This window comes from Balaenoptera ricei, chromosome 9 (genome assembly GCF_028023285.1).
Source record: "Balaenoptera ricei isolate mBalRic1 chromosome 9, mBalRic1.hap2, whole genome shotgun sequence".
In the NCBI taxonomy this organism is placed as follows: Eukaryota; Metazoa; Chordata; class Mammalia; order Artiodactyla; family Balaenopteridae; genus Balaenoptera; species Balaenoptera ricei.
In genome coordinates, this window is record NC_082647.1 from 72,937,767 (window position 1) to 72,965,269 (window position 27,503).

General features: G+C 37.7%; 1 protein-coding gene across 1 annotated transcript in view; it reads left to right on the forward strand.

The window, feature by feature from the left end:
• HDAC9 (histone deacetylase 9) overlaps positions 1-27,503 on the forward strand; it is a 998,074-nt gene that overhangs the window by 939,671 nt on the left and 30,900 nt on the right. The window contains exons 25-26 of the mRNA XM_059933969.1: positions 2,854-2,938; positions 27,182-27,329. Coding sequence (XP_059789952.1) covers positions 2,854-2,938; positions 27,182-27,329 — 233 coding nt within the window. The remainder of the gene's footprint in view (positions 1-2,853; positions 2,939-27,181; positions 27,330-27,503) is intronic.

Genomic DNA, 27,503 nt, shown 5'->3' on the forward strand with positions numbered 1-27,503 from the left:
TATTGCAACTTTCTGTAAAAGATGTAGAAAAATAAATATGCCTATACTGAGTCTGAAAATTTATATAAAGAATTGCTGTAAGTAATGATTGAATTTAAGCTTTAGATATAGGAAACCTAGATGAGAGCTTCAAATGCCAAGAAGTTGTGTTAAAATCATCTAGTGTATCTTATAACTCTATTATTACTTGATGGAATTGTGCAACAAAGACAGCGTGATGGGTGTGTGATATTTCCTACATCTGCATCTGTTTGATCTTAGTATAACTTGTGCATGCAGAAGTTCTCTGGTTTGCATAAATTACTTCCTTGTTTATCTTTTAATAACTCTTACTAACATTGATTAGCCTCATTGCCAGTGTTTTTGCTACATCTTATCGGCCAAACTAGATATGTAACACAGCTTTACTGTATATTCTTATTTTTTGCTCCAAAGTTATAAAATATGACTATTTGTTTAATATTATTTTATTACAGTTAGTTATTAGATTTTATTAATAATGACCAATACTCATAAATATTTATTAAATAGATGCTTCAGTCAGATGTTTTTAGTGCTTATAACTGTGAATTATTAAATCAACAAACTCGTTTAGAAAAGACAACTCAATTCTGTGGTCCCTCTATACAAGGTTTTAATATTATGAAAACAGACTCTAAATGCTGCTTGCCTTCTTGCCAACTGAGAGTATTACCCATTACCTTCTCAGCAGAGCTACTAGAGAAAAAATAAAGAACCTACATTGAGAACTTTCTGAATTCAGCTCTGTGTGTATACACTCAAAATGAAACAAATTGGGGCAATTTACTGAAGGTTAAATCCTCTAAATGACATTCACCTAAAATATGCAGGGAAATGGTCTGGGAGGCTTAAATTATCAATGTAATTGCCTTAATTCTCTAGGTTGCTTTCATAAGTAGACACAACTTTATCGTATCTAACTGACAATTCCAAATTGGAGGTTTAGGGTTGTTTGTATTTTTACTCTCAACACCCTGCATCAAGTTTACTTTCTACATAACCCAGGTCCTAAAAATAGCCCACAGACCTAATGTGAGAGCGTTCCAGAAGTGAGGTTTTTACATTAATGATCTGCCTGTAGCTTTCTTTCCAGTAGCCAGCACCTTTCCGTTTGTCAGCATTTTACCCTGAAGTCGCAGGAAAGCTTGTTTAAGAACTAAATATGCTCATACTACGTTGTGCTTTTATTCTTAAATATTCGAACATAAAGTGATATTTCAGAACATTTTATTAATAAAGTCTACCTGATTTCTATTAAAATTTTTCTCTAAGCCCTGAGAGAGAAGTGAAAGGAAAGAATATTTATGATCAAGGTAGCTCAACCCTGTCTAATTCTTGAGTAAGAGTTTTCCAAGTAACCTTCCGTTTATGATTCAGCAATTCCTCTGAGTTAAGAGGGTGTTACTAGGATAACATATTTTTGAAGATACTATCTGAAATACCAGATTTTTAAAAAATGATTTTTAACAAATTTTAAGAGTTTAAGATTGCAGAACCTTTCACTGACACTGTGGGGTTTTTTTTTCCCTCTCGCCAAACTGTACTGCAAGTAAACCTTTTGATGTTTTAAATGTTTTTCTTTGGCAGCTAAGAAAAACACTCTGGAAAGTTATATTTAGTGAATTTACCCATGTATAAATATCCCTGAGCTAGTCTGTTATCCTATGGCATCTGGAAGAAAGGTGCTATTGTTTTAGATTCCATGATTAAAGTATAGAATAATCAATTCAGAGAGACCCTGGGGGGAAGATTCACTCACACATGCTGTGGAAACTTGGAATCCCTGAGTTTTTTAGTTTTTTTCTACAGATGAAGAGACATAGATGGGTTCATGTTTTAGCACAGTGTCTAGTGACATCGTTTCCCATTCTTGCCATATAATAGTTTGGCCTATTTGAGACTACTAACTTTAAATTTTCTAAGAAAACTTTTTTGTTGTTGTTAATCCCTTTTTACTATTACTTTCCTCGCTTTCTGGGTCACAATAGCTGGACAGCTATTTTGTTTGCAAGTGCTCTGCTATGCAGTTTGTCCTGCTCCACACCAAGCCACATCACCAAGGTATTCCCAGGGAGGCATCATCAGATTTAGTTCTGCCAGAACACTCCATAAATTATTTAAAGCTCTTCTTCAGTTCTTGCAAAATAATGTTTGCTGAGCTTCCCCATGAAAAATCAGTGTAATTCCAGAAGATCAGGATAGATTTGCAAGACAGGAATTTGTCCTGTGCTTCCACATGGCTATCTGCATAGATGTGAATACAGTGGAAGTTAAATGAAAATGTACAGTTATTTTACTTCTGGTTTTATTTGAGCATTTTCTCTACTACTTATTCAATAGCAGTTGAATAAGAGCAGCTATGTCTCGTGGCGTTCTGCTATGAAGTGTCCAAAAGTGTAAGGTAGTTAGGTGTAAAAACACCACAAAAGTATGGATAATAGACTGCCCACCTTCTGTCTACTTCAACTTCCCTGAGGTTTCGTTTGCAGGGCCCAGCTGCATATACAGACATGATGGAATTTGGTTTGTCAGGAACCTACAAAAATTACACAAATAACTCGGATTTTTAATGAATAATACACAGACATGCACCTGCTTCAGGGACTTCATAGATTAGTTTTGTGACCAGTAGAAAATCCCCTTGGAATTCAATTACATTGCTGCAAAACAGAAAATAAAACTGGCTACACTTTTGGAACTGGTATCAGCAAAATGTTAAGTAGTTCTTGGAGCAGGCTTTTTTTTTTAGGTTGTTTCAATTTGGTTTGCTTCTGTCAAACTTACTATAAAGTCATAATGTTCTGCTCATATCATTATTTACCATTCTTGCAGCTGGAGCCACTTGCGGAAGATATTCTCCAACAAACTCCGAATATGAATGCCGTTATTTCTTTACAGAAGATCATTGAAATTCAAAGTATGTCTTTAAATTTTTTTAATATTTCTCATAAGGTGTACTAATTAAGCTTATATTGAGAATTAGAGCACATGAAAAATATATTTGAACTTCTCAAATATAAGGAATATATTTAAAGTAATTATAATTTCCACATATTATGTATTCATACCTAAATGTGTTGTTGCCTTGCTGTTAATGTGGCAATCTTATCTCACACTGATAACGAAATTCAGAGACTCTGGATTTAGAACCTTGTTTTTCTCATATTTTCCAAAAGTGTTGGGATATTTTTCCATTACTGCCACTAAGTATCTACTCAGAGCTATGAAATTAACATAGAAATTGTGATTATATTGTCCAATCTTAACTGAGGTAAGTTATCTCCTAGTGATGTTGGAATTCACCAGTCATTTACTGGTTTTAAGTTTGTCAACAGAGGAAAAAGTTCACGAGAAAGCCTACTAGAAAATCCAACTGAACAAAAAGGAAAAGTCAGAGACTTTTTTACCATCCCAGTTCCTTTCACATCACTGTTACTTTCTCAGGAATTATTCTTTTTTAGATGATAACATGCATGGGTGTGTGCGTGCACGTGTGCACACACACACACACACACACACTGAAAGCAAGCACAAATTGACATGAAAGTCAGCATGAATGGGAAAACCGAATGGCAAAATTAAGTGTGAAGGAGGATCAGAAAACCCTTAGCTTTGCTACTCTTTCGTAGAAGCATTTTTTAACACCGCTGGCGAAGCCACCTTCCATCTATCTCTGAGTCCTTGTCTGCTTGCTCGGTAGTAATTTGGAGATATGGTTGTGACTGGGGTTCTATGTTATCCGTTCATCTGGTGCTTATGCAGTCTGATCTAATACTTCATTAAGGTCACCAGCAGCATAAAAAATATCTACTTTTTACACATACGATTCTTTTTTTTTCTGAGTATTGTTTTTCCGTTATACACACAGACTATTAAAAATTATTGTTCCTATGTATATTATGATCACATCACTTTCAATAAGCATTCTTAAATACTTATTACATGTTGATACATGATAACTTGAGCACTTATCAAGGCAAGGCGCAGAAGAGGAATAAGGCAGTTTCTAGCATTAGGGAGTTTACAGTACAGTGAGTGAGAAGCACTAAAATAGATCATTTCAATAGAAGTCACAACATGCACTGAGATCATGGACAAGAAACAGTCATTTTCTTAAGTCCCTTGCAGCCAGAAGAAGTACTGCAAAGTGAGGAAGGTTCAAGGAAGGTTTGAGGAAGGCTCCTTGGCGGTGATAGGGCCTGACCTTGGTCTTAAGGTCTTGTTACCGACCAGGGTTCTTGGCCTCCTTAATCAATAGAAATTGATCAGAGGCCAGACAAGAAATTCAGGCTAGGCTTTATTGGGGCCCCTGCTGCAGCAGTTATTTTTAGTCCCATATAGTTTCTTTGTATTTTGTTGCTTGAAGAGAGGTGTGTCCAGGTGCAAGCATTACAGCAGTGCAGCAAAGGGCCCAGGGCCCAGCTTGTCTCAGTCTGAACAGGATTTTGGCCAGATGAAGAAAGAGTGAATGTTTTGAAGGAAATAACAGAAGCAAAAGACTCAATTTTCACATAGGTGTAAAAATTCATGGTTTATATATGTCTTTAGAAACCATGCTGTTGTCTGTTGCATTGGATCTAACTTGCCAGTAATGACCTTCCACTGCATGATGGTTTTCCTTTCACCACTGACATTTTTGAGTGACTTGTACAGTCTACTTTAGCCAAACAAACCTGTTTGACTCTTGAAAAGGATTCACTGAACTATCAAAATTTGCTATATAAGAATTCTGCCCCAGTGGGTTGTGAATCTCTGTCTTTTGCTCCAAAATGCGTTTCAAACACCCAACACTGACCATTGCCCCCATTTAAAAATCTATTTCTGGGGCTTCCCTTGTGGTGCAGTGGTTAAGAATCCGCTTGCCAAGGCAGGGAACATGGGTTCGAGCCCTGGTCTGGGAAGATCCCACATGCCACGGAACAACTAAGCCCGTGTGCCACAACTGCTGAGCCTGCACTCTAGAGCCCGCGCACCACAACTGTTGAAGCCTGTGTGCCACAACTACTGAAGCCCTCGCACCTAGAGCCTGTGCTCGCAACAAGAGAAGCCACCGCAATGAGAAGCCCATGCACCACAACGAAGAGTAGCCCCTGCTCGCCGCAACTAAAGAAAGCCCGCGTGCAGCAGCGAAGACCCAATGCAGCCAAAGATAAAATAAATAAATTTTTTTAAAAATCTATTTCCTCCTAAACTCATATTGACAGTTCCACCCAGAGCTTGTTAATCCAGTACTTCTATAAAGTCTCCGCACTAACGTGTAGATTTTAAGTGGTATTTTTATTTAAGATTTTTCTATTATTTGAGTTTTTGTGTGTTTTATGGTCTTTCGGTCATGGTTCCTTAATTATATGATAATCATCAAGAGGATGGAACCGTGTCTTCTCACCCCCACTTGTACCTGCAGGCAGGGTTGGCACCAGGGATGAGGTTTGAAGTGCATGGAAACCTGGGAATTGAGAGTTGGAAGATTTGAGCAGGATTGATTCGAATAACTCTTCAAGTCCCTAGGGAACCAAAACTTGCATCAAAGAGAGCTTCTGAAGAAGAATCCCTCCTTCTGAGTCATGGATACAGTATATGGTATAGTGGGTACTGTTGTTGGCTACTCAGTAACTATGTGTTACTCATGTCTCCTCAAAAGAAGCCTGGTTTCACACATGAATCCTTGCCACCAGATACACTACAACTCAGGGGAAGATGAACTTATGCCCAGCTCCAAAGGAGCTGTTCTTAGTCCAAGGCTAAACTGGTCAACCCACTTAACCAGTGATTAGTTAAGGAGTGGGTACTTGACCCAATTCTGGCCGGGGAGAATCCGGGCTGGCTTCATGGGCTTTCAACCAGTGTAGTCACCCAGGCCCCACACTTAGAAGGGCCCTACGCATGGTTTAATGCTGTTACTCTTGCTGCCTTAAAATTCTCACTAATTTGTATTTTGTGACAGGGAGCCCACATTTCATTTTGCACTGAGCCTTGCTAATTATGTAGCCAGTCCTGATGAAAATCAAGGCGCTGGTGATGCAAAGAAATTATTTACCAAAAAAGACTGAGAGTAGCATCACCACAAGGAGAACTCAAGCTGTGGTTGAGAAGGAACTGAATGGTGGGTTGAGGTTGTAAAAGGGAAGATAAACACAAGATAACAGTGATCTCTCACCAGTTGGGACGTAGGGTGAAAATTTGTACAGAGAAAGTGCTTCAGTACTGTGGCTTTGACCACTGTGTGGTACATTTTTATGTGTTTCTCTTAATTGTGTGTCTTTGGGGCTACTCTTTTTTTTTTTTTTTAAACATCTTTATTGGAGTATAATTGCTCTACAATGATGTGTTAGTTTCTGCTTTATAACAAAGTGAATCAGCCATACACATACACATATCCCTATATCTCCTCCCTCCCAACCTCCTTATCCCACCCCTCTAGGTGGTCACAAAACACCGAGCTGATCTCCCTGTTTGCTAAGTGGCTTCTTCCCACTCACTATCGATTTTACATTTGGTAGTGTATATATGTCAGTGCCACTCTCTCACTTTGTCCCAGCTTACCCTTCCCCCTCCCCGTGTACTCAAGTCCATTCTCTACGTCTGCGTCTTTATTCCTGTCCTGCCCCTAGCGTCTTCAGAACCATTTTTTTTTGTATATACTCCATATATATGTGTTAGCATAAGGTATTTGTTTTTCTCTTTCTTACTTACTTCACTCTGTATGACAGACTCTAGGTCCATCCACCTCACTACAAATAACTCAATTTTGTTTCTTTTTATGGCTGAGTAATATTCCATTTTATATATGTGCCACATCTTCTTTATCCATGCATCTGTCAGTGGATACTTAGGTTGGTTCCATGTCCTGGCTATTGTAAATAGAGCTGCAATGAACACTGTGGTACATGACTCTTTTTGAATTATAGTTTTCTCAGGGTATATGCCAAGTAGTGGGATTGCTGGGTCATATGGTGGTTCTGTTTTTAGTTGGGGCTACTCTTCCAGGTTAAAGAAACAGAAAGGGGTTGTATAAAGTCTATAAAGCAATAAAATAAAGTGGTATTTCAGAGTAACAAACTTCATAATGGCTTGGAAAATCAAAATTGTGGGTACCTGACTTAACAAACAATGCTGTATTTCCTTAAAAACTATAAAATTGTACTCTCAATTTTATTTTTCTCTGTTTTATAACACATTTCCATTTCACATGCTCATGTAGAACTCCAGGCCCTTGATTAGGCTCCCCATTTTGCCTTTGGCGGGGAAGGTAGTCAGGACTCACTAAAACTTTGTGGATCCCAGTGCAAAATGAAAATGTGTAAATGCTTCCTTGTTAAAAATGTTTAATAATTTCAAGAAGATGCCAGCCGAGCATTGAAACAAGCCTGAGAGCCCTTCTGAACATGGGGTCCTTTGCAACTGCACAGGTTGCCTGTTTATGAAGCCTGCCTTGAAGGTAGCCTTTGTTTAACAGAGGAACCTTCTCTTCACATGTCTCTGAGTGTCAACCAGGTGCCTCCTTTCAACTTAAGGAGGTGTTTGAATTTCAGCTCACCCCCTAGCCCAGGTTCTGAAGGATTCTTTTGTGCCAGGGTTTGGGACTACTGTATCAGAAAAGTATGTAAATGTTGAAAAACAGGCCTTGTAGCATGTGGGAAACATTCAGGCAGGTTCCTAGATATCCTTGTCCCAAGGCAGACGGCAAGGTGCTGACAGGCCTTATGTGAATTTCTTTGAGAACTGAGCCCCACAGCTGAGGGTATGCAGGTGCTGGAGGCTGTGATTAGCATTGGCCCTTTGCCTGGCCACATGTATGTGAGTATTTTGCAGCAGGACCATCCCTGTTGTCCTGTTCTTGTTTATATTATTTAGCTGAGAAGAAAAGGCCTTACAAGGCAACAGCAGGGCACCTATTTCTCCTGACAGGTAAAGACCCCCCCCCCCGCCCCCGACAGGTCAGGGTCTGGTTTCATCTTCAGATGGTGGGTGTATACAAAGATCAACCATCTCTGAAATAACAAAAGGGAGGTACGGACAAGAAGCTTCATGTTTGCACATGCTATTCACTCTGCTAACAAAGTCTTCTGTCTCATCCCTGTTAAGTTTTCAAGACTTAACTCAGATGTTATCTCTTTTGGGAAGCCATCTATGAATCCCCATTCATCCCCATTCTAGATTAGGTACATTTCCTGGGTGCTTTCATGGCAGAGATTGTTTCTGCTGATGTTCTTTGTTTTTAATCGCTCTGTCCTCTGCACAGTTCTGGAACGTTGTAGGTGCTCTGCAAATGTTTGTTGAATGAATGAATCAGCCAGTATGTCAGTATTTGCCACACTCTTTTTTCCCTAGCCCAGATTGACTTTTTAATTAAGGTTATACTCCTTGGTTAGCTCATACAGAACAAGAGATTAAGAAGTGCAGGCAAAATCTATATGAGAGCCCATTTCTTCACTCTCTTTCACAACCCACAATGATGAATCATTTCTAAGTTAGAAAGAACATGAACTTGCTTGTGAGCTACCATTTCCATCACTAAGCTTGGAGATGGCAGTTCTAAGAGTTGACTGGCCAGCTGTAATCACCAACAAGCAATGCCAGGTGAAAGTCAGCCCAGAGTAGGATAAAGGACCCTCATATGTATATATGCTTTCCTGAAACCCATCCTAACAACTCACAGTCCGTTGAACTCTTACCTTTTTCTACATAGTACGGTGAGAAGCGAGATTCCCAAATGTCATATTTTACACTAGTCCTGGCCCGTGATAACATTTTCACTGATTTTGAAGGGAAGAACCATGAAGTGAGTTTTCCACAAAACTAAATTTATTTAGTTTGAAAGACTGTAATTTTAAGTTTGAAAAACATATAATGAATGATGTTGATATTGATCTATGAAACCTCAAAATATGAAAACCACAAGTATATAGTCATGGTTTCCTTTTATTTATTTAAATTTTTTAGTAAGAAGAGTACTCCTTTTAAGTGTCAACCAATTTTGTAGACCTCCTGCATGATAATAACGATAATCATAGTATCTTTTGATTTGTGGATCAAGAAAATATATATGTACACAAGGATTTGAGGATTCTTTTAAAATTTTGCTGCAACCCTCCAGTGGTTTGCAGCTGATAAGTTGAAAAACACTAGTGTGGAGGGTTTTAAAATGATATGAATTTCAGTATAATCCTCACCAGCCATGTGACGATGAGCTAGCCACTTAACTTTCCTAAGGAATTTCCAGAGGAATGACATAACATATCACCACACTGATTTTCTAAGGTGGTGCCACTGTGGCAACAAGATGGCAGATCAGAAGCGGAGTCGTAAAAGAACAGTAGGCAGTTTTTCCCTTTACTCCCACTTTCATCTTTTTCCCACTCTAGGAATTCTTCCCTTGTTTAGTAGATTGAGGTCTTCTTAGAATTCCTTATTATGCCAACCACAGAAAACTGGTGACATAGGCCAGAATGAGGAAGAGACAGTAATTGCAATGTCACCATATGTTTTTGTCAAACTTGTTGTATATCAATGGAGGAACAACATCCATGCCTCCTGCATATAAAATTTGTCACTATGGCTAAATTTATCTGTATTTTTAAAAACTCGCCCACACACAGGACACACATTATTATTTAGGACAATGAGAATTGCATTTATGGTCTTCTGAATTTATCCAACTTTTGAGACCAATATGAAAAGGGATATGATTATCTCATTGCAGGAGAATACACCATGTAACTATGTAATTGACTACGAGGTAGTCGGTTATCCACATGGTTCAGGCAGCTACAATGGGCAGAGCACACCTTTTACCCATTCTAGAGAAAAAAAAAATGAAATCAAATTTTCTCTGGGAGATCCAAGGCAAGTATAGTTGACACCAACTCCTTGTCAGAATTCTGCTTAATTTATGTTTTTATATGTGTTATTGAGTGAATGACTTCTTCTTCCTCTTCCTTTTTGTTGTTATTCTTTTCCTTCTCCCCCTCTTCCTTAATCTGCTTCTCTTATTACTACTATATATCCTCAGTTCCAGAAACTACCCTTAGAAGTAACAACTGATGTTGGAAACAAACAAAGGAATGTTAATTTTGTTGATTTCATTTCCACTCTATTTCCGATGGAGATAACTGCTGGTAAAAATAAAATACAGACACTGTTGATGTTGTATTAGAGTGGATAATCAGAGAAGGTGCTATCCAGTTCTCTTGGTGATTAAGAGATCTGGATAGTAATTAATGAAAAAAAGCTATTAAAGTAAGATAAAACTTGCTGTAAAGATGGCAGTCATTTTCTTCTTTTATGTGAAATATCATTCTCAGCCATCGCCTTCCACTACTTTAATACCCTCTACATACCCCCTTCCCAAGGAGAAAGGGCATTTACATCAGACGATGCAGGAGAAAATCAGATTGTTTCTAATCTGAAAGGAATTTGTGTACATCTCTTGTTGTGAGGAAACTGTCCAAGATTTTGATCTCATGGGGCTATGCACACAGATTAAAGGATTGTTTCCCCAGATGGCAACAAGCACTGCATAAATCATTTCACTAACTCTCTAGCTTCTTGACTCCACACCCAAATGCTAACCCACACTCAGTTTTTCTTCTTTTTGTCCCTTCTTGTTTTGATTTTCTACCTTTTTTCCTTATCTCTCTGTCTTTCCCTCTCTCCTCCATCTCCATCCTCTTGAGACCCAGGGGAGAAGAACAAGAGATATGCACGATGTTGAAAATGGGCTTTTAACTCATAAGGATTTAATGATTTATTTCAAGCAGGGAAGGAACACGATCAAACCTGCATTTCAGAAGATCACTATGCCTGCAGTAAGGACAGGAGATTTAGCAGAACTTACTGTCAAATGTGAGCAGTTTAATTCAGAAGTAGAGTTGGCTTGGTATGTAATTAATAGGCATGGAGAGGATTAATGACTTCTAAGTTTCAGGCTTGGACAACAGAGTAGGTAGTGATGTCACCTCCTGTGATGGGGAACAGTAGAGGAAGAAAAGGTTTGCAAGGAAAGATGAATATTAGACTTAAGAAAAAGAAACTGCTGATTGAAAGGCTTAAAATTTGGGGAACCCATCTTAAATATCAGTTTTCTCCACAGTAAAGTTATGGAGGCATATTGGATGAAATTATTTACACAATGCAAACCCTGTAAGCTGTTAGCAAATAATAAAATAACAATTACTGAGTGTTTTCAGTGTGTCAGGCACTGTTCTAAGCACTCATTAATATAAGTTAAATCATTTAATCTACTTAACAACCCTATGAAGTAGGTACTATTTTCATTCCCCTTTTACAATCAAGTAAACTGAGGCACATCTAGGTTAAATACTTTGCAAGGACACATAGTTACTAAATGGACAAAAGCAAGATCATAAACCAGGCATTCTAGCTCCGGAGTCTGTGGTGTTTGCCATTATGTTATTCTAGCTCACAAAGAAATTCATTCCTTTTGCAATTTTTTTGTATGCACTTTTTTCTATTTCATCCAAAAGTGACAGGTTTAGGGGGGAAATCAGTTAAATTGAAGATTTAGAGTTTTGGACATTCTGGTTAATTGAGGTTTAGCCTCAGTCAGTTCTGGAAGGGCAGTGCCAAATTGCAGGGAGCCATGGAGCTATGAATCCACTCTGGAGTCCCTTGTAAACTTGCAAAATACATCTAATCACAAAAAAATGCAAGGATTGGCAGAATTTCAAATCCCTGCCCTGCTGAGTTTAAAACCCTGACTGTTGTCAGGTGTGAGCTGCTATTTGTCATAGATTTTTTGGCTTTAGACAGAGGCCTTGACGTTGCAGCCCTGGGCCAGGCCGACCTTCATTGAAGAAAAGCAGCGTTAGACATTTTCCCACTATTAACCCCGCCAACCCTTGCTTGTATCAGAGCCAGGTCAACCTTGTACACATGGCTTTTTGAAAGTTGATTTTGAACTTCTAATTAACCATTCTCTTGAAATGTTGAGACTCTGATTATTGTTTGCTGGAGCACTAATACTAGAATATACCAGAATTAAAAGGAAAACCTGCCATCTGCTTAGAGACTTAACTTGTCTGGATTTTTTTTTAATTCCAACTACATCTGTAATTATGAGTTTTCCTTCACTCATGTTTCTACTAAGGCAAAACTAATCAAACCAAGAGTCTAAATAAAACTGTGCATCTTTCTAGGACTGAAAACTCTTTAAGGACAGAAATGCTTTCTGATTATACTCAGCTGTTAGCACCCAGATGCACTTCACACACATGCAATGCCATTACGGTGTGCTCGAAGGTCAAGTTTGGGGAAGATCATTTGTTAGGTATTTATATATACATTAAACACACACACGCACAAACATAGATTATATATATGTATATGTATATATAAAGTATATATGTATACATTATCTCTAGTCCTCACACAATTCTGCAATGCATAATTAGTTTCCTCATCTTGTTCATGAATAAATTGAGGCTTAACAAGTTTAGATCACTTGTTGGAAGTCTGTCAACTAATAGCACTAAAACCAACATTTGAACCCTGGTCTGGCTATGCTTTCAAAGCCCACTTTCCTTCTGTTAAAGCATATGACCTTCCTGTTCCCACTTCATTTTACAGATAAGAACAGAGTTCCACCAGACTTCCTGTTCCCAAGTATCCCAGGATAGACACTAGAATAGACCTCTCCTAAATAGCTTCTGCATACGTTAAAACAGACTATTTTAATCCATTAGTGGGCTTCCTAGAACATAAGGGAATATGAGGGAAGAAGAAAACATAAGCTGAAATTTAATAGGGAGCGAGCAGTAATCAATAAGTAACACAAAATGGGAGAGTATCCCTGGGGCAAATGATGACATCAGTGCTATAACTGCACAAAAAAGCCTAAGGTCTGCATCAAAGTTAGGGATATGAATTTGATAGATACTAAAGAGGTTTTGTCTTCCTCCTCAATTCTGGAGGAAGCAAATACAATTCCTTTCTGGAGGAAGTATCCCTAATTCAGACCCTCAGTATATGCAGAGATCAAATTCAACAAAATACGAGCTCAAGTAAATAAATACATACATATTTAAATAAATGAATAAAATAAAATGCAGGAGGACACAAGCCACTAGGGAAAGTCAGCAGAAAAGAGAAACAGAGAATAATAAACCTTATTTGTGGGGTTAAAATGGTGGAGGGTCATAATTTCAAGTAATGATAATAGATTTAAAATATTCATTTACTTTCACTCCTCCATAAAACTCCACTAAAAATTAAGAGGATCTTTTTCTGTTGTTTTGTTTTGCTTTGTTTTGTTTTGTTTTTAAGACATACACTCATAGGGATGAAGAATGCAAAAGGAAATAATAGGAACCTGGAGAGCAGATGACTATCTGTTACTGTCTTAGCAGACCCGAAAAAAAACGAATTATAAACCAGTACTAGCAGGCATATCTCTGCCAGAGAAGGATACATCAGACGCATATAGAATTGTTGACCCACACACCTAAGACTTCGTATTTTATTTCATTTATTTTAATTTGTCATTTTTTTCTAATTCATTATCCCTTTCCTTTCTTCACTTCTATGTCCAGCTTAAAAACAATAACACTTAAATACGTTTGCCCTTCTACCTTTAATCTGCCTTAAAAATCTTACCCTTTTACTTTACCAATCTAATGAAATCTCAACCCTGAATATAGTCTACAGGGAACTTTCTCTAACACTGGACGTTAATAAACAGGTCCACCTGAGATTGTCATGAATCATAGCAATTTGATTTCCTGTAAATTTATGAACACCAAACTCAGGTGGGCCCATTATAATCCTGCTGTGTTTCTCAGGTCAATTTTCACTGCCTCTCTCAAACTACGTTTTCAAATTTCACTCTCCTCAAACCTCCATCTGTCTCACCTTTGCTGGAAATCTCAGCAATAAACTTTTCTTAGAGTAAATTGCAGCTACCAAACTGCTTCCTTTGAATTGTTTATTCTCATCAACAACTAAACAACCTAAAATCTCTCATCTTAAAAAACAGATTCCAAGAACCTCACTCCTTCCCCAGTTTACCATCCTATTTCTCTCAAACCCTCCAGGAACAAATTCTTGAAAAAGGTTTCTATCTAGTTATCTCCATTTTCACAGCTAGAAATCCCTATTGGAACCACTCTATTCTGGTTGCAGTCTCACTGTGGTCACCAGTGGCATTTCTACTGCCAGATTTAAAAAGTGATTTTATTAAACTTTATTTTGAAATAATTTTAAGTTTAGAGAAAACTTGCAAATATAATACACTATAGAATTCTCATATAACCTTCCCCTGGCTTCCCTTAAGTTGACATCTTGCAAAACCATAGCACAATTAGAGAAACTAAGAAATTAATAGTCATACAGTACTGTTAACTATAGACTTTCATTGGATTCTACCAGTTTTTTCACTAATTTCCTTATTCTGTTCCAGAATTCAGTCTATAATCAACACATTGCATTTAGTTGTCATGTCTCAGTCTCCTCTCAACTACAACAGTTCTTCAGTCTTTCTGTGCCTTTTATGACCTTGACACTTTTGAAGAGTACTGGTCAGTTATTTTGAAAAATGTCTCTCAGCTTGGGTTTCTCTAATGTTTCCTCATAATTAGATTGAGGATATGCATTTTTGGCAGGATTACCACAGCAGTGATTCAGTATCGTTCTTAGTGCATCAGATCTGCAGCACATAATGTCAATATGTTTTATTATTGGTAAGGTTAACCTGGATCACTTGATTAAGGCGATCTTCAGTATAAAGTTAGAATATTTCCCTTTGGAATTAATAAATATGTTGGGAAGATACTTTGAGATTATGCAAATATACTGTTTCTCCTCAAACTTTTGCCCATTAATTTTAGCAGCCTTCAGTAGATCTTGCCTGCAAAAATTATTACTCTGGTGTTCCAATGCCGATTTTCTATTTTCTTTACTCTGTCTACATCTCTTACTTGGAAGTTATCTGTAATGAGGAACTGTCCTTTCTCTTCCATTTACTAACTTATTCGTTATAATATTTATATCAGTATGGACTCATGTATATTTATTCTATGGGTTATAATCCAGTACTATCATTATTTATTTTGTTGTTGAAATTGTTCAAGCTCTGATTATTCAGAGCTCTTTCAGGCTGGCTCCTATGTCCTTTTGACTTGGCTTCAGACAAATACAGTCTAACATTCCAATCTCCCAAAGTCTTTGAATCTCTTCCTCTTCATTAAACCAAGGTAGGTCTGACGTTTCTAAATCACTTCCTGTGGGCCACCTTTTGGTCCATGTTTTACCCAACCAAACAACTGAAGTTAGAACCCTTCTTAACTCTTCTAGCTGCAGCATTAAATGCAGAATCTCTGCTTAGTGGGCCCATCATCCTCTACCTAAATGCTTTTCACTCTACATATTCTTTTCTTAAGTATATAATATGGATAAGTTATTTCAACCCTCTTTACTTCAGTTTTCTCAACTGTAAAATAAGGAAAATGAGATTATCTTACAAGGTGGTTTTGAAATTATATGAAATTACATATAGAGCACATTTTCATAGGCATATCATAGGCAATTAATAAATTTCTTATCATTTTACTTATCATTGTTTTTGTCACAGACCATAGCTTCATAGTCACCTCTACGTGAATAACTCCAAAATTTCTATCTTCAGCTCAGACTGCAGACCTGAGTTCCAGATGTTTCCTAAATTTCTAGCTCAGCATCTTCCCCTAGATGTCGCAAAGGCACATCTAGTCAACATGCCCAAAGCCAGTCATTATTTTTGCCCCAAACCTCAACCTCTTCCAGGTTTATTGGTCCAAGTAAATGGCACCACTATCCTTCCAGTTTTGCTAGAGAGGAATCTAGGAGTTACCCTTCTTGTTGTTCTTTCCATTTCTGTCCACATCCAATCCATTACCCCATCCTGTTTGTTGTACTCCTTAAACATTTCATTTATCCAACCAATTATTTCTGTTCCCATGGCCACTGTCCCAAATCAGGCTTCCATCATCTTTCTACTGTACCATTTCTATATGCTACAAAGTGGTCTCCCACATCCAATTTTGGTTTCTCTATTTTTGTTTCTCTAACATGCTGCCAGAGTGATCTTTTACAAAATAAGGCATATTCGTCTCTCTACCTCCTTGCTTTGAACCAGAGGTCAGCAAATTTTTTTCCGTACAATGCTAGACAGTAATTATATGAGGCTTTGTGTTTCAACTGCCTAACTCTTCCATTGTAGCAAGGAAGCGGCCATAGCCAGTGTGTAATGAACATGGCTGTTTTCAATGAAACTTTATTTACCAAAAAACGGGTGTGGGACCAATTTGGTTTCTGAAAAAGGAAAAATCTGAAACAAGTGGTTTCTGGATGGGATTTTAAAATACCAGACATCAACCAAAACACCAATTGTAAAGGACACCTAAATTTCTGGCCTGGGAGATGGAGGGAGAGATATTCAACGTTTCTGCCACCTGATGCACCAAATAGGTATGCTGTAGCCACAGCTTGTGACATGCATGAAGCCACCAAGCTGTCAGAAGGTGGGGTTGGGAGGAACATGGGGAATCAGAGGTTAGGAATGGATAAAATGTGTTCAAGAAATAGGGAGCAGAATTTAGTGCTCAATTGTTGTTTCCCAAGAAAGCTGATAATGAACATGTAACTTTGCACAAAATGTTTATCAGTATTGATCTTTTGTCATGGGGATATAGTGATATCATGAGTGACATGAACACTGAAGACACAATGATGTTGAATCAGTAGTAGTATCTACTTTAAAATGTAGTCATTATTAAAAACAAAACAAAAATAAAAACTAAGGCCACAGGGGACAATTTAACAAGTGCAGTTGCAGAAGGTGCATTTAGGTATTACTTATGAAGCATGGATTTTTATTTAGATAAAATGACTATGCATTTAGTTTTTATTTTAATTTTTTAATGAGTTTTCAATTTCAAGCGTTATTTTTTCTTCCAGCTCCAAAGTGAGGTAATAGTTGTTATTTGTTGACTCCGCTAGAAGAATATCTTGGTTAAAGATGCAGTGTCCTTAGGATGCTACAAACAGAAAAGTCAGTTAATTCAAATAATGGTTTGATATTTTTCATTCAATTCATGGAATTAAAGTTTTTGGAAATAAATCTGCCAAAAATAAAACTTAGGGCATTACTATGAATGCTGTTATAAATTACAGTGAAAATCTAACACTGACAATACAATCTTGATTTCATATTAATATGAAAATTTAAATTTTGCTGGAGCATAGCTTAATCTTAAAGAACACAAATGCATTTGGCATTGATTACATAGTACCAAATTCCTTAACTTTTTATAAATAATAAAATATAAATTTAATAAAAATGTATTTTGAAATCCCTAAAAACAAAACCCAATAAGCTTGATATTCTATCAATGAAAGTTTATGGTGTTGTTCTCAAAATTTAAAATAATTTTTTATAAACACAGGGTAAAATACAATTAAATACAAAGTTCTTAAAATACAACCGATACTGATGACAAAGAAACACGTTCGGCATGGCAGTACAAAATTTCTCTCTTTGCTGCCCATTATCAACCATACTTTAGAAATGTTTGAAATGACTATTCTGCAATAATATTGAACTATTTTGTAAGTGAGTTTTCTGAACTTTGATTACATTTTTCTAATCAGTTAGAATTCGCTAATCAAAATATTCAATAAATGGACCTCTGAACCCACATATGAAGGAATAACTACTATAGGAATTGCCTGATGATCAGAAATAAAAGTAAACTAGGAAAAACACACATATGAAACTTTTAAAAATTTATTGTATTGATATATAGTTGATTTACAATGTTGTGTTAATTTCTGCTCTACAGCAAAGTGATTCAGTTATACACATATAGACATTATTTTTCATATTCCTTTCTATTGTGGTTTATCACAGGCTATTGAATATAGTTCCCTCTGCTATACAGTAGGACCTTGTAGTTTATCCATTCTATATATAATAGTTTGCATCTGCTAATCCCAAACTCCCAATCCATTCCTCCCCCCACCACCCTTGGCAACCATAAGTCTCTTCTCTATATCTGTGAGTCTGTTTCCGTTTCATAGATAAGTTCATTTGTGTCATATTTTAGATTCCACATATAAGTGATATCATATGGGATTTGTCTTTCTCTTTCTGACTTAACTTCAGTTAGTATAATAATCTCTTGGTCCATCCATGTTGCTGAAAATGGCATTATTTCATTCTTTTTTATGGTTGATTAGTATTCCATTATATATATGTATCACATCTGCTTTATCCATTCATCTGTTGATGGACATCTAGGTTGTTTTCATGTCTTGGCTATTGTGAATAGTGCTGCTATGAACATAGGGGTGCATGTTTCTTTTTTAATTATAGCTTTGTTGGAATGTATGACCAGGAGTGGGATTGCTGGATCACATGGCAACTCTAGTTTTTCGAGGAACCTTCATACTGTTTTCCATAGTGGCTGCACCAGTTTATGTTCCCACCAACAATGTAGGAGTGTGGAACTCTGTTTTTGGACACCGGACAGCAGGCATTGAAGGCCTAGCAGGAAACAAACAAGGAAAGAGAAACAAAATGATTCCTACAATTGCTGGAGCTTACTCATAAGAGGCAAGTTCCAGGCTGCAGCATAGTGAGAGAGAATTCAAAGAGTGTAGTGGTTTTTCTGAGTAGAAAATGAAGTGATCAGAGTTTGGGGGGATTGAAGTGACTAGAATTTGTGAGGCAGAATACTTGCGATAAAGTTGCTGCACAAAGAAAGAGCTCTGGGTATCTGTACAAGAGTTTCCTTAAACCACTGTCTTACTTACATTTCCATACGTGAGGTGAAACTCCACTAGGCTGGGGAACTAACCAGTGGAAAACAGCAGGTTAAACAATTCAAGGAGTTCAAACAGAACTGGGAATAGTTTGCATTCCCACTAGCCAGAGTGGAAAGGCCTTGTAATACACAAGGCATCGTGTAGAGATATCAAAATGGTTTCATCTTAGTTATAGGGCTAAATTAACTTTATACTAAAGCCTGCTCTGGAGTTAGTTTAACAAAGAATACAAGCATCCTCAAAAAGTTCATACTGATTGCAAGCAGTTTAACTGCATGCCCAAAGTCCAATGCTTTAAAAGAACACAGCAAAATTCAACAACCAAAAATGTTCAAATTAACAATGTCAAGCATCCAAATGAAAATTACCAGGCATACAATGAAGTAGGAAACTATGACCTAGAACCAGAAGACAAGTCAGTTAACAGAAACTGACTCAGTAATGCAAGGTATGATGAAATTAACAGATGAGAATGTTACTTCCAATGTAAACAGGAAAGTGCAAACATAATGCAGAGAAAAATGAAAAACAGAACATGTAAATGGAAGTTTTAGAGATAGAAATAAAATATTTGATATTAAAAAATTCTGTAACCTAAAAGGATTAATGGCAGATTATAAACTACAGAAGACAAAAGAAAAAAAACAAAAACAGTGAAGTTGAAGAACAGAAACTATCCAAAGTGAAGAATAGAGAGGAGAATACTTTAAAAAAGTATATCAGTTATATATTGGACAACATCAGTCAGTTCAACATACCTATAAGTGGAGTCTCACAAAAGGGGGGAATATTTGAAGAAATAATGGGAAAATGTTTCATAAATTTGCTGAAAACTACAGATCCACAGATCCAAGAAATTCAGTCAATCACCAGCAGAATAAATATGAATAAAATCACACTGAGGAACATCAAAGAAACCAGACAAAAGGAAAAGCATATTACATTCAAAGAAACAAAGATAGAGATGATAGGATAAAAAAATGATAAGATAAAGAAATTTTTTGTTTTGGCTGCACAGCACAGGATCTTAGTTCCGTGACCAGGGATCAAACCTGTGCCCCCTGCAGTGGAAGTGTGGAGTCCTAACCACGGGACCACCAGGGAATGCCAATAAAGAAATCTTTTGAATCTCAAAAGTATTATGTTGGGCTTCCCTGGCGGCACAGTGGTTGAGAATCTGCCTGCCAATGCAGGGGACACGGGTTTGAGCCCTGGGCTGGGAAGATCCCACATGCCGTGGAGCAACTAGGCCCATGAGCCACAATTACCGAGCCTGCGCGTCTGGAGCCTGTGCTCCGCAACAAGAGAGGCCGCGATAGTGAGAGGCCCGCGCACCGTGATGAAGAGTGGCCCCCACTTGCTGCAACTGGAGAAAGCCCTCACACAGAAACGAAGACCCAACACAGCCATAAAAAAAAAAAAAAAAAAAAAAAAGTATTATGTTAAGTGAAAGATATTAAAGACTACATAGTATATGGTTCCATTTCTATGAAATTCTAGAAAAGGCAAAAGTTGTGCTGTGGCAGAATTTTAGTGGTTGTCAGGGGCTAAGAAGGAGGGTAAGAAATTAACTCCAAAGGGCCAAAAGTAACTTTTTGGGTTGAAGAAAGTATTACATATTTTGATTGTTTTAGTGGTTATCATAACCTGCCCTTAAAGTTGGTAAATTTTATTGACTGTATACACTATACCTCAATGAAGCTGATAAAAAAATAGTCATGAAATGAAGCAAAAATATAACCTTTGGAACTTTTAAAGGATTGCAATTACAGGAAATAGTATTTGCAAATTGGAAAACATTTAAATTGATCCCTATAAAAGCAAAGGAATAAATGAACAAACTGAAGGATAAGAACTCAAACCATGTACAAGATTTGATTTTGAAAATCTGTAACTAGGCTTTCAAAGATATATATTTGTTGATAGAATCATTGATAAAACTATTCTTAGCTGGATAGATTTATATTCTGTTCTGGAATATAATGAAATTTAAGAAGTCGTATGATTTTGCAGCATCTAAATTTGGTAAATAAAATTTGAAGTTATAAACGGAGAAAACTTTTTTGATAAGTTCAGCTCACATAAAATATTTGCCAAAGGTACTCTGAAAGGAGGAACAAGACAGTAGTCATGAAAATATTTGGTATGAAATACTCATTTCAATATTTTGAAAATTGGAAGTGAAAATATTTCACATTTAGCGGATATTGCTCGGAGCTTACCAGATAGCACTGCACTTGTAGAGACAGTATTTGTCAACCAAAAATATTATAGTATCTCAAGAAGAGTAAATTAAAGACACCACAATTTAAAATTTATTAACTCTAAAATTCTGCTTTGAAGAAGATTTCAGGCAATTTTATGAAAGAGTCTAAAATATTCAGACCACGTTGAAACAAAAAATACCGGTGATAACTCTGTCAGTGAGATATATGACCACAAAACTGATTAACACGTGAACGTTTACCAAAAATCATAATAGTTTGTCATTTTCTAATGTCTAGATAATATTTTGAAAGTTGGTTACTATGCTTTGGCATACATGAATTGTGCTATTTCTATATTTTAGAATGAATAATAATTAGTTGTGACATTTTTTGAATAGTACTATTTTATAGGCCCACTGATACAATTTGTCGACTAATAAGTAAATAGTTCTATAACATATAATTCTTAGCCCCATTTTAGCCTCAAAATTGCCCCAACATGAATGAAAAATTACCTAATCACTCTATTCATATACCAGTTTCCAATATATCTTTATTTTTGCATATATACAGTGCTTAGGATCCCAAGAAAGTTCTCCATTTAGCTAAGAAATACATCCTTTTTTAAAATTTATTTATTTATTTATTTATTTATTTATTTATTTTTGGTTGTGTTGGGTCTTCGTTGCTGCACGCGGGTTTCTATAGTTGCAGTGAGCGGGGGCTACTCTTTGTTGCGGTGTGTGGGCTTCTCATTGCGGTGGCTTCTCTTGTTGCAGAGCACGGGCTCTAGGCGTGCAGGCTTCAGCAGTTGTGGCTCGCGGGCTCAGTAGTTGTGGCGCACGGGCTTAGTTGCTCTGCGGCATGTGGGATCTTCCGGGACCAGGGCTCGAACCCGTGTCCCCTGCATTGGCAGGCGGATTCTTAATCACTGCGCCACCAGGGAAGCTCCAGAAATATATCTTAATGAACCTGAAAGACAGAGACCACATTGTGGAACTCCTGGGCTGCCAGTGGGAGCATTTACTCTTCTCTGAGGATTTAGTATTCTGAAATGGTAGCAAAATTACCAGACTTTTGTTTTAGAAGGACTCTCATAGCAATGCGGGTGATAGATTGCATGAGAATAGACAGGAAGAATGCAGAAAAGAATTTCTCTTTAAAAAGAGCTAACAAGCTCTGAGCTCTGGAGAATCCATGAACCTAGGCCCCTTAGAAGTCCCACAGGTGTTAATAATCTCTAAGGTTGAAGGGATAGGAAGAGGTTTCGGTCATCGCCAGCTTCTTTTCCTATGGGAACATGGTACATAATGACAAAAGAGGACATCATTCAAGCGGCAAGAACAAATTTGAGAAGTGACTCCAAGGCTCCCAAAGATGATGGAAGGGGGAGGTTGTGGCGTCGGGAGCTTTTCAGAGTCTCAAAGGGCTTTGGGTGGGAAAACGTTTGGTGGATAGGTTATTTCTGACACAGACCTTCATGTGTCAACAAGTACCTCTCTTTCCAAATTGATCGTTATCGAGAAAAACCTGGTTTATGCTGAAGTCTGATTACACAGTACCTGCAAGACGTCCTTTCATGGCTCCTATCTGACCCAGCGACACTCCATCTGTGTCCCCCACCTCTAACTCTTGACTTGCTGCATTCCGTTATCTAGTTTTTACCTTTATTTTAGATTCATTCTTTGCTTTACCTCTACAAGGCAAAACACAAACGCAGAACAATGAAAGCCAAATAATTCCCCCCCAAAAGTGCTGAGAAGTGGGAAGATTTACGCAATGGGAAAAATGAAGAACGATAGAGGATATGATCAAAGAGGGAGTGTGTGTGTCCAGTTTTAATGGAAAACCCCTCTCTTCTGCCAGTTTTGTTGCCTTAGGAGAGCAACACAGTGGTGACTGGTTACTAGTATTCTGCTTTATGAACAGCAGCTCCTGAAAACTCTGGCAGTAAACCTTACTGCATTTGTCTAACTTGCTGATGGGGCTATTACTCTCATGCCAACAGATAGGATTTTTCTTGCACATATGTTTCTGTAGGGAAAAAAAAAAATACCCATCACATGAAAATATAACCCATAAATCGTAGGGTTTGAATTGGCTGCATACTGCACAGTCTTGCTATACCTACTTGCATTTTAATTATTCTTCTTTAAAAATAGAGATAGTGGCCTATAAATGCATTATTAATGTAGAATATTTCCCTTGTTTTTATAGGCTTTGCTAAAAGCCATGTTGAATTTAAAGTTTTGGGTTATTTCTGAGTGAAGCACCTCATACATTTGGATAAAAGCCAACTTCTAACATTTAATCTTAACTTAGCAGGATATTTTATACACATTAAATTTTATTGAAAAGGTCTCAGCTATTTAAAATCTGTCTCACTACTCACATGCATAAAGGCTAAACTTTGAAGAATCATTGTCAGTCATTTTGCTGAATGATTCTTATTAATGATTGTCCTTCTGTCCTGATTGTGTTTGAGGAGTAAAGATGTTTCTTGAGGAAGAAGTACAATTCTTGAAAATTGAAGCTCTTGGCTATTCTAGATGTGCCATATTATCTAAAAGTAAGTTGTCCGCTCACCTCTTCAAGGGTTCATAGGCTCACAGAAAACTAAAATTTTCTGCCATAACAAACTTATTCTAATATCCAAGAGTGATATATGAGATCAGAAGAATCACAATCATTGAGAATTAGAGCAGGAAGAGACCTTTCCTTATCATCAGTCCCACCACTGTCATTTTATAAATGTGGACACTGTGCTCCAGAGTGATCCAAATGATTTCTCTGGGACTAGTATGGGGTCCCAGTTTATAAATCTCGACTCTCAGGGCTCCCTTTAGAGCCCGAAATACTCAGAAAAAAATTTTGCACGGGTAGCTTGGTCAAAAGATATAATGGTGACTCTGGGCAACTCTTGACTGTAATTGCATGAAACGGGCCTCTGATTCTCTTCTCAGTTAGGTACCTGGTTTAAAGAAAACAATCCATGTGGACTGTAGGACCTCTAGCTATACAAGTCTGTGATGGACAACCCTACAGGCTTCAGAAACTTGGGGTAGGCTCCACAGGTTCAAAGAGCACTGTGCCTAATGGTGCCTTCAGCTAGGTGGTGAGAAACCCATCACTTTAAAAAGGGATACTCTTCATTGAGCACTTGTCTCCAGTTTCATGATAGCTTCATCAGTGAAGCAACGAGGTACTTGCAATAGACTATGAGAAATAAAGTAATGAGAAGTGAAGAGTAGAAAGAACTAGTCTCAACATGGTTGTCTCACTAAGTGCAATAAACCCATGCCATAAAGTCAGTAAAAGGTAGATCAACTGAGTCACATATCTAAGGAGCAAGGGTAATTTGTTGTTACCAAAGACGATTTCTTTGGTGAAGGGAAGAATATATATATAATTGTTTTGCCACATGCATAATTCTTTTAAGTTGAGATTTTCCTGTATTGAGTCTGTTTTTGTATTTTTAGGGGTAGTGGGAGGGTGGTAGAGAAGGACTAAATAAAGGAGGACAGCTGATTACAGAGGAAGAAACATTTTGGGAGTCAAGCAGTCTTGGGTGAGGATTTCAGCTCCTCTGCTTTTTAGCCATGTGACCTTAGAGAAAAATTACCTAACAATGCCTACATAGTTGTCATGAGGAGTAAATAAAATTATAAATGTGAAAATACCTAGCACAGTCCTTGGCACATATTGGGAGCTCAGTAACACGAGTTTCTCTTTCCTGTAATTTGTAACATAATTTTACCCAAAAAACCACCTGTTGTTTATTTGTCAGAGGCCTGATATTAGTCACTCTAGAGAAAAATGATGACTTCCAGAATCACCTGCTTTGTGAATATCACATGCTAAAATAACGATTAATAATAATACTTTGTGAAACTCATTACATCTGAATGCACTTATAGATAGAATATGACATTTCCAACTTGGGTAAGATGATAATGACATTGTGATATAGAGAAATTAGGGTCTTGGAATGGAACTGTCAATTCAGAGTTATCTTTCAAAGTTGAGAGAGGTAGGAGGCTATTAAAGAATAAGACAAGACGCATTTCCATTGCTCACCTCCTAAACCTCTCTTTAGTCCATCTCTTCATTTCTATTCTGTCGCTTTTAGTTTAGACATCATCATTTCCTGCCTGAATTTTTGCCAGGAGGTGAAATTGGTTTTCTTGCCACCACTCTCACCACCTGCTAAACCATCATCCATAATCTCTCCAGAAGGATCTTTGAAAAATTTAAACCTGATTCTCTGCCTCTTCTGTTTAAAATGGCCCCTCATCACCCACAAGTTGAAGGCCAAGATCACTGGCATGTTATTCAAGATTGTGTGTTAGTTAGCCCATGCCTACACCATAGCAGTCTCTTGCATTACATTCCATACTGCCTGCATTCCACTTGTGCCTAGCAGTGGACTTCGTACCCCAGTGAACAACAGAGACTTGAGTATCTGCACATTTGTGTGCATTATTTCCTCTTCTGGGGATACCTCATCACCACCATCTTCCTCTGTTTCAGCCTGACTAACTTCTGATGGTCTTTCAAATACTTGGTCAGGTGTTATTTTTTCTGGCAAGTGTTCTCTTGCCTTCTTGGCATCAAAAGTATATGTTCTTCTTATTTCCTCTTAGGATCACATGGGCCTTTTCCATACAGAATTGTCATTGTTTGTTAACTAAAAGGGCTTTCTCAACTAGACCATGAATTTCTTGGTGTCAGGGAAGCATCTTTGTGTCCTCATCATCTGGCACAGCCTTAGCTTTCAAAAAATGTTACTTTGTGGGTTCATTCAGTTAGAACTGGTATCATTTGGTCCAAATTAAAAGCTTTATGATTCTGACTTTGGTCAGACTAGGTGATCACAGCAAGTAAAGTAGTAGTAGTAGACAACTATGCCAGAAGGTTCTGTCGACATGGGGAGTGGCTGGGAGACTGGGTCTCCTCCCCTAACATGGCATGACATCCATTCCTTTGTGAAGCAGTAGGATAAGGAGAGGCCAATCACAAAATGTTAGTTATAGCTGGAAGGAATTTGAGGCCATCCCACTGTTTTTGAGAAGCAGAAATAAAGTGCCAAAGAGCCCTGCCAGCATAGGATGGTTAGTGGCAGAGCTGGGTCTAGAACTGAGTTATCTTACTCCCCAGTCCAGTATTCACCCATTTGTCTTTTCTACTCTAGCATAACTTTATTTTATTTTAATTTGGGGGTGGGGTGGGGTGGAAGTAAGCTACTTTGCATGCCAGCTTCCCTCTTAACTGGTCAGGCTGCCGAGATACTGCTTACCTGGTGAGTCATGTCAGCACCTAGGGAGACTCTCCTGCTTTGATATGGGGCTATTCAACGCTTCACAAAAAAAAAATAGCTTAGGGGCTGCAAAAAGGCTGTTGACTCTGCTCTTTCTTATTTATCCCACTGGCATGTTCTCATGAAATTACCTCCTATTTTCCTCTCATTCTCCTTCCCTGCCTCAAAAAAAGAAACATCCGTATAACTTATGGAAGGGCTCCAACATCAGCCAATGCATATATTAAAGTTTTAAATCAATTATTGTTCTAGTACACACCCTGGGGTTGAGAAAGAAAGAACATCCAGGACTAACAAACCTGATTGTTCTGGCAAAGTTGCCATTCGATTCATGCTGGCATTTCTGGGCTTTTCTTTTCCTTTAATATTCCAACCTCATTTAAAAAAAAAAAAAAAGTTAATGGCTCAAGTAGCAATTTTTAACATTACTGTTTCATTCAGTTTCTTCATAAGACTTTTACCTCCCAGTCTCTTGAGGATTACCCAGAGGGCATGATGCCCAGAGTTTGCTTACTTAGTTGCAGAGACAGCTGTCAGTCTGATAGTGAGTTCATTAGACTGTGGATTATTCCTCACTTTATTAACTTCTGAGCAAGGGAGAGACTCAGGCTTGGGAATATGAGCACTTCACAACTTGGCATTCCAGATTGAGAAAAACACTTAATCATAACAGTTAAGAAATTAAATTACAACTGTGTATAACATTGTGAATTTTAACCTAACAACTACTCTGAGTTGGACCTATACAAGTTTCTGATTAACACCATTGAACTAAAATTCCTATAACATATGATGCATGGGTCTTTGTGTTTTTTAGGCAAGTACTGGAAGTCGGTAAGGACGGTGAGTGTGCCGAGGGGCTGCGCTCTGGCTGGGGCGCAGTTGCAAGAGGAGACAGAGACCGTTTCTGCCCTGGCCTCCCTGACGGTGGATGTGGAACAGCCCTTTGCTCGAGAAGACAACAGGTATGAATCCTACATGGGGGGAATCATCAGGGTCAGGAACATCCAGGCTCATCATTAGCGACTGTGAGCCTCTCTCTAGGCTCTCCTTCTCCTGTCTCCTCCACTTCCACTTCTCTGAAGCCACAGATGCCACAGCACATGCTGTCGGCTGTCAAGAATTCATGTGTTTCATTC